The sequence below is a fragment of the Nelumbo nucifera genome, chromosome 1 (assembly GCF_055504915.1).
Source record: "Nelumbo nucifera cultivar China Antique chromosome 1, China Antique-T2T, whole genome shotgun sequence".
In the NCBI taxonomy this organism is placed as follows: domain Eukaryota; kingdom Viridiplantae; phylum Streptophyta; class Magnoliopsida; order Proteales; family Nelumbonaceae; genus Nelumbo; species Nelumbo nucifera.
In genome coordinates, this window is record NC_142649.1 from 156,168,615 (window position 1) to 156,175,954 (window position 7,340).

The following is a 7,340-nucleotide window of genomic DNA, read 5'->3' on the forward strand; positions in this document are numbered from 1 at the left end:
GGTTATATATATACTACAAAACCCAAACAAAACGACTAAACTCCCACTGTTGTATCATCTATTTCAGTTCACACTAGTTTCCTCACTCTGATATGGCGTCTGTGCTTTCTTTCCTACAATTAGCCATATCTATTTCCTTGGACCAACAAGAAAATGCAAATAAAGAATGGTGACTGATAGTAGTGGGTAGCTCATCTTTCTTCAGTCAGAACCATGTAATATAACATAAAAACACACAAGACAATGGAAATCCCAAGCATTAGAAGCTATGCAAACTTTTTTCATAACAAGTTAATGCCGAATACACTCGGGTTGAACTAAATTCAAAACCTTGAAATCAAGCAGTCCCATATTTACAGTATGAGAAAGCAGCATTCAGCCAAGTGTGTATGTATAACAAAGACACTACACATAAGAAATGCGAAACCTAAGACAAATATGCCTTACAACAAAAAAAATAAAAAAAATAAAAAAAAAAGCTATAATTCACAGAGAACGGGTAAAAAGAGACGAGGCAAGCAAGTGATGGCAGCTGACTGATCTTTACTGGGCTATTTTTTCCTTATTGATTTTTACTTTTAATTGTGGGTTTTTCTCCATGTTACTGGGGTTTACCAAGATAATTGAAATGACAGTGCTAGATGGGCTTGGAGCCTCGAAGCCTTGGAGCTGGGGTTTGTCTCTGATCCCTTTCTTGAAACCTTGGAGCTGCAAAAGCAACAGACAACTCTTATTTTCAAAAAAAAAAAAAAAAAACAAAGAAAAAGAAGCTAACTCGTAACTCCTATCTTCAGAAAAAAAGAAAAAAAGTAAATCTTAACAATAAAATGTGCACTCAAGGTTGATATGATATCTACACACCAAGTCCATTGGCCTCGGAGGTCCTCATGATTCTAAGCCTCTTCACAGTGTTTAGAAACATCCTGGACACAAAACATAACAGTCATATACATGGCAATAATGGAGTATTAGTTAACCGTGTCAATAGAAAAGTAAAACTTGAAATTGGTGATATATATCATCTACCCTTCTATTTTTTCACCTTACTATGATTCTAAAATTTACTAATTGGATTCCCTATATGATGGGGGTTTTATGTATATAGATGAGTCCCCTGGATTCCAAAATAGTGGTTAACCACTTCCCTAGGAGTAAATAAGGTTAACTTTGGCCATATTATCCAGGTAATCCAGGGCATTCAGTTGGAGGGTTGTTTAGAGACCATGAAGGAGACATTATGGTTAACTTAAGTCCCACTAGAGGGCATTCTATCAGAGGAGATTCTGTCCTTATATAAGGCCTGATAATGATGCATTCTCTTGGCTCTAAGGTGGAGGTAGAGGGGAGGTTCAGGTGGTTCACTGGGTGGACAAGAATGTAGCTTGGCTGCTTCAACATCACATCAGAAAGATTAAAGCATTGGCTACTAGAGTGAATACCATATAAAGGTTAACCAATTTGCTAGCTGATAACTTGGAGATAGGAATTAACAATAAGCATAACTGCACATTCACATGACCTTTGCCAAGAGATGGGAACATTCAATAGAAGTGGTGAACTACACTTGCTTCTGGATAGATGTGCGGGACAGAGGGCATGTGGTACCTTCTGCCCACCCTTCCTCCTCTGCTTTGAGAACCAAGTGAGAGAGTGGGCAGAAGCCAGAAGGAATGGAGGTCCTCATATGGAGGACCATACAAGCCTAAGCAATGAAAATACATTGGGAGTCAAAACGACCAGGTTTCAGGTTATGGGATTTCTTGTCGTATTTCTCCTAAAGTTTAGGTGGCAATAACGGAACTTCGGTTCTTGACCATTTAAGTTTTTATGGTCTCATCCCCTTTATGTACTCTTTCTCCTTGATTTTTATCTTCTAAAAAGAATTTCTTCACCCATCCAATGAAATAAAAAAAAAAATTAACTTGACTTTGTAACCATATACATATGAATGCCTGTAATTATTTATCTACAGTCAGCAACAGGGGCCTGAGGACAATGTATGGCATTATTTTCTCCATGCTATCATAATTTTCATACATCATGCTACATCATTTGCATTCTTTTTGAATCCCCCCAAGCAATTATTTATTTATAAGGATCCCTTTGTGTTTATCTTATTGTTTAAAGGTGGATATTTCTAAATTTTATTGATAAACTGAAAGGATGTTATGTGAAAACAAAGCCGGATTTTTTTGAAGATAAGCAAGATAAAGGCAGATCTTAAGGTATTGTGGACAATGGGGCGTGACAGGTATTAAATATGCAAAATAAACAAAAATGTTGTAGTCTATAAAATAAAATCTAACAGTACCACCATACTAAAAACCATAAGACTGTATTTGGATTAGGCTGAAATTTGCAGGTGAAGACAATCAAAATGCATCCAGAAACCGCAGATTAGTGCATACAATTCCACAAGTATCTGGACTCTGAACAACATTTTTTGAACCCAGCAGCAGGATATAGGAACTGTTCAGAATTGGGCTACTAATTTATTCCCCATTCTGTATCCACCCTAATCCAAACTAGGGATGATCATTTCTAACCTGGCCTGCAAATTTCCAGGCTTGGGCCTAGGTTTTGTGCCCAGGCCCAACTTGGGCCTAGGTTTTGTGCCCAGGCCCAGGCCCAACTTGCAGTTCACGCCTGGGTCTGACACTTTAAGACTGCCCGAATTATAAATGTGCACGTATTATATATTATATTACATCTTATTGGTCTGGGTTTTGTTGTATTATTTCTCATTTTCTGTGTTGAATAAATTACCTTACCTTATTCCAAAAAATTATATGTATAAATATTGTAACATGATACATATAATATGCATTATAATATTAAATGTAATATTTTGTACTACATTAAGCAAACATCATCACCATCATCCGAGCCTTATCTCAACTATGCGGGGTCAGCTACATGAATACTGTTATGCCATTCCATGGGCTATGACCCTTATAATAGATGTAAATGCCTAAGCCTGGACAAGCAGCCCGAGCCCATGATTACCCCTAAATACACCACTATCAGTGCAAGGCACATAATGTCCTAAACCGCTATAGACAAATGTCATGTGGTGTATAAATATTGTTATGCCATTCCATGGGCTATGACCCTTATAATAGATGTAAATGCCTAAGCCTGGACAAGCAGTCCGAGCCCATGATTACCCCTAAATACACCACTATCAGTGCAAGGCACATAATGTCCTAAACCGCTATAGACAAATGTCATGTGGTGTCTACTGTACAGAGTGTTTGTCATGAACTGAATGAAAGGGACACATACCCCCAAGGAACATCTCCGACAAGCATCCAATCTCCTTCCTTGTCTTCATAAGTCAGCACAAACTCAGATGAACCATCCAACAGTCTGGAGGATTTTGCTGCTTCTACCATCAAGTTGTGTTCCTTTTCTCCACTTGAACCTAATTATACAAAACACATTACAATAGCCATATATGAATAAAGCAGCATCAGAACACCAACTGATGACCAGTCAGTAAATCACACAATCCGCATCAAGATGCATAAATATAAATAAAAGAAATCAGGTGACTGAGCAAGATAATTCATGTGCTGATAGTGCCCAAAAGAATTAAATCCTTGGTCCACCAGTCATTTCTATAATCAAAGAACAAAGAAGAAATGCATGAGAACTCACGATTAGCATTAACAGTTGTGGTGGGTCTATGGAACATATCCTCCAATGTTTGTGCAAGTGACTCATAGCAGGAATGAGCATTCAGATCCACCTTTCTCCCAATTGGTACTCCATCCATATTCACCTTCACAAATAGGGAACTCCTCCGACACCCTTTCTCCTGAATGTTGCTATTGTTCTTGTTGTTACTGTTGTTAGTATCCTTTTTGGCAGAATTCTTGTTTTTATCATTCCCAAATATGGAATGATCATCTTCTTCAGCGGTGGATGCCTTCACCTGGCTAGCCAAGCTGTTGATCCTATAAGCCCTTATGGGTGGCCACCCAACAACCTGACTGCTTCCAAAAGGAAAAAAAAAAAAATTACATAGATGAAAACTAAGACCAACCAAAAATTGTAGATAGTCAAACACCAATCCTCACTAAAAGCATAAAATTCGAGAACAAGATATGACAACGCAAATCAAGGATTGAAATGGTACTAAATAAACAGCAAAAATAATAGTATCCTAGGCACAAACTTAGAAAGAATGAAGGAGTGAGTGCAAAACAAGGAAGCAGAAACTTATCTACCTTAATCTATCATAATCATTTCAACCCAATTAAGGTTCACCAATTTTCGCCTGGGAAAAGAGAATAAATAATATATATACAAAAGAATGAATAATAAAAAAAGATGAAAATAAAGGGAATAACCACACCAGCCATTACTGGGAGAGGGGAGAAGCTAAACAGCACCCAAAATGAGGAAATAAACCCCACTCAAATCATCAAACCAAATAACTAATATCGATTCATAACTAACTATCAGAACTCGAGAACCCCATCAAGGAAAATCATGTAAAATGACTGCAATCTCTGATCAAAATCCACTAACCTCGATAAAAGATAATAAAACCTCACGGAAAAAGGGAATAAAAACAAACTAAAACAAGGAAGAAAAGAATAAGAAAACAAACACCTTACCCTGCCGAAGAAAAAGAAAAAAGTAGAGAAAACCCAAAATGAGGAAGTAAAATTCCATTCATACAATGAAATTAAATCACCAATCCGTTGATAACTACTAATAGAAAATCAAGGAAACATAAAGAAAACTCATTAAACAATACCACGATCTCTGATCAAAATCTATTAACCTCAATAAAAGAAATAGAACTTCACAGGGAAAAGGGAGGAAAAAATCAAAAACAAGGAAAACGAATAGCCTGCCAAGGAAAGACAAGGTAGAAAATACACAAAATGAAGAAATAGAATCCCGTTCACATCATGAAACCAAATCACCAATCCATTTACAACTGATAATATAAAGCATTAAACACATCAGAGAAACAGGGTCAAATCATGAGATACCATAGCCAGAAATCCAAAACATAGAAAACTAAGAATACATTAACATGGGGAAAATCAAAGGCCTAAATTTCTATATGTTCATGTCTTACCTAGCACCATTAGCATGCCCAACATCCTGAGCAACAGTATCAGCAGTTCTCTTGGTTCCAGTAATAGCAGTCGTAGAAGTACCTCTACCAGAAGAAGAAGAGGAAGAAGCAGAAGAACCACGAGAAACCACAGAAGGGAAATCCTTAGCAGTCAAGATCCTACCATACTCCCTCCAGGCACAAGGCTTAGCTTTCATTGCACCACCAAGGCTCAACCCAAGACCCAACTCAAGCTCAGCCTCAGCTGGGTAAGAAGACACCTCAGACATCAACCCCACATAGTCCTGCTCCACCACCTCCGCCTTCGACACCGTCGACATCGACCCATCCGTCGAGCCGCCCGACGAACCTCCTCCACCACCACCACCTAACAGACCCATAGCACCATCCATTAAAACTTTCTCTGATAACAAAACAGCACTTAGATGCTAACCGAGATACTGAGAAAGAAGAGGAAGATGTCAAGAGAGAAAAAAATGTTTATGCAAGTCTTCCGAGAGAGAGAGAGAGAGAGAGAGAGAGATTTGAGAGGTTTAAGGGGGGGGTTAAGGCTTAAAGAGAGGCGAAAATGGAAGAGGGAGGAGACAGGGAAAGAGAAGAGAAGGCGGAAAGAATGTATTAGGGGGGCGGGGGAGGGGTCTGTATTGGACAGCAAGCATTAGGAAAGGTAGGTTGTGTGGTGGAGGTAGTGATGATGGTGGGTCCCATGTGTCCGGTGTTGGGGTACATTACTATCAGCTTCTCGACCGTTTGGTTAGTGTCTACCCGTCGTCTCTCTCTCTCTCTCTCCAATTTCTCCATTCTTTTTGCCTTTTCGATATCTGATTTTCTCGGTGGTTAATTAACTATCAAGCTTAGGTAAATTTAAAGTGATTACTGATAATGATAATCATTGAGCAAAGAATTACAAAATTAAGACTTGACCCGACGCCGTCAACCCTTGACGCAATGTTTGTTTGCGGTGCAAATCTAAACTGGATACAAATTTTCTACTCGGTTCAGTTTTGCATTCTTTGATTTTCACTCTTCTGTGTAAAATTTGCATATTTTATCCCATTTTCAGTTCAAATATTGCTTCTAAAAGATTGATGAAAAATTTCTTCTACCTTTACTCTCTCTCATATAAAAGTGGCGACCACCTCATTTGCTTAGGACCTTGCTCCTCCCAAATAAATAATCTTTTTCATGCCTCCATTCTCATTTATTTTGAAAGAAAATGTAAAATAGGGAGTTAGTGACCACATAGTTTACTTCCTATTCTACTTCTCATATGTAAACAAGACAAAGCCAAACCTAATTACCTAAAGCAAATGTAAATTAGAATTTACGTTGAACCCATTTATTTGCATCAATGTAAATTTTGTAATGAATAATGGTAAAATGCCCAATCCGAATCAAAACCAGTTCAAATCCTTTTTTTCTTAAATAATAGAACGCATTTTCAAGGTTGTGTGCTTTTTATGTGATTAACTAGAAGAGAAAATAAATCAACCAACCCTAATTTGTTTGTTTCCAATGCAATTTTGTTTGCCCTACTACAAATGGTTGGGAATGCAAATGGGAAGAGTGCAATTTTTGGTTCACTTTTGTTTCAAGATTCGTTTTGCTTCCTTCTAGGTTTTATGTTACTTCATTTACACTAACTATAAAACAAACCAAAGTAAAACTTAAAGCAAAAGCAAGTCAAAATTGCACTAGACTCATTTGCATTCCCATGTTTTAATTTGCATAGTGCAAATGAAAATTCACAGAAAATAGACAAGGCCTTGATGTTCATCCTCTTCAGCCTATTTCTCCACTTTGTGACACACTCTTGTTTCAGTCTTTCAAAGGAAAAAAAATATAGAATAAGGAGCACTAACCATGAAGATTCGGTTGAACTTCTTATGAAAGATAAAGAGTACTAAAGAGTGAGGGCTCATACTAGGAGAGTAGTAACTAAGTGGAAGAATTCTTTAAGGAAAATTGCAACACTAGGGATTATACTTTTTTCTTTTTATTTGTTTTTCATTTTCCTTACCAGACCCACTAATTGTGACTGTAAGATCTTAAAAGGATCAAAACTCAACATAGTACATATGTATCAAGCATGAAATGAAACTAATTGTTCTACATAGAAAGCCCTATGCAAGTAAGTGTAGTAATTAATTACAGTCTACCAGATCAATTAGAATATATTTCATATGCACTGTTCTCATTTGCATTCCCAGTCTCCAATGCATTTGTACTAATACAAACAAAA

At 37.3% G+C, this 7,340-nt stretch overlaps 1 protein-coding gene across 2 annotated transcripts; it reads right to left on the bottom strand.

Annotated features, from left to right (window-relative positions):
• Positions 1–246: 246 nt before the first annotated feature.
• LOC104602757 (auxin-responsive protein IAA12-like) lies at positions 247–5,684 on the bottom strand. Of its 2 annotated transcripts, none has more exons than XM_010266555.2 (5): positions 5,099–5,684; positions 3,661–3,995; positions 3,286–3,424; positions 862–923; positions 247–708 (listed from the first exon to the last, which is right to left on the bottom strand). In XM_010266555.2, exons 1-5 carry the CDS (start codon positions 5,488–5,490, stop codon positions 638–640), a joined length of 999 nt encoding a protein of 332 aa, XP_010264857.1. In that variant the 5' UTR covers positions 5,491–5,684; the 3' UTR covers positions 247–637. The 2 variants fall into 2 exon arrangements, with proteins under 2 accessions (XP_010264857.1, XP_019054229.1); XM_019198684.2 differs by having other exon boundaries at positions 3,661–3,998; positions 5,099–5,634.
• Positions 5,685–7,340: the final 1,656 nt, after the last annotated feature.

Bases quoted from the DNA above. Each gene is read 5' to 3' on its own strand.
- LOC104602757 (XM_019198684.2), bottom strand. From the start codon at position 5,490: ATGGATGGTGCTATGGGTCTGTTAGGTGGTGGTGGTGGAGGAGGTTCG. The intron at 3,425-3,660 runs GTGAGTTCTCAT...TTGTATAATTAG, and splicing joins CACAACTGTTAATGCTAATC to GTTCAAGTGGAGAAAAGGAA. The intron at 709-861 runs GTGTGTAGATAT...TTGCTTTTGCAG, and splicing joins CTCCGAGGCCAATGGACTTG to CTCCAAGGTTTCAAGAAAGG.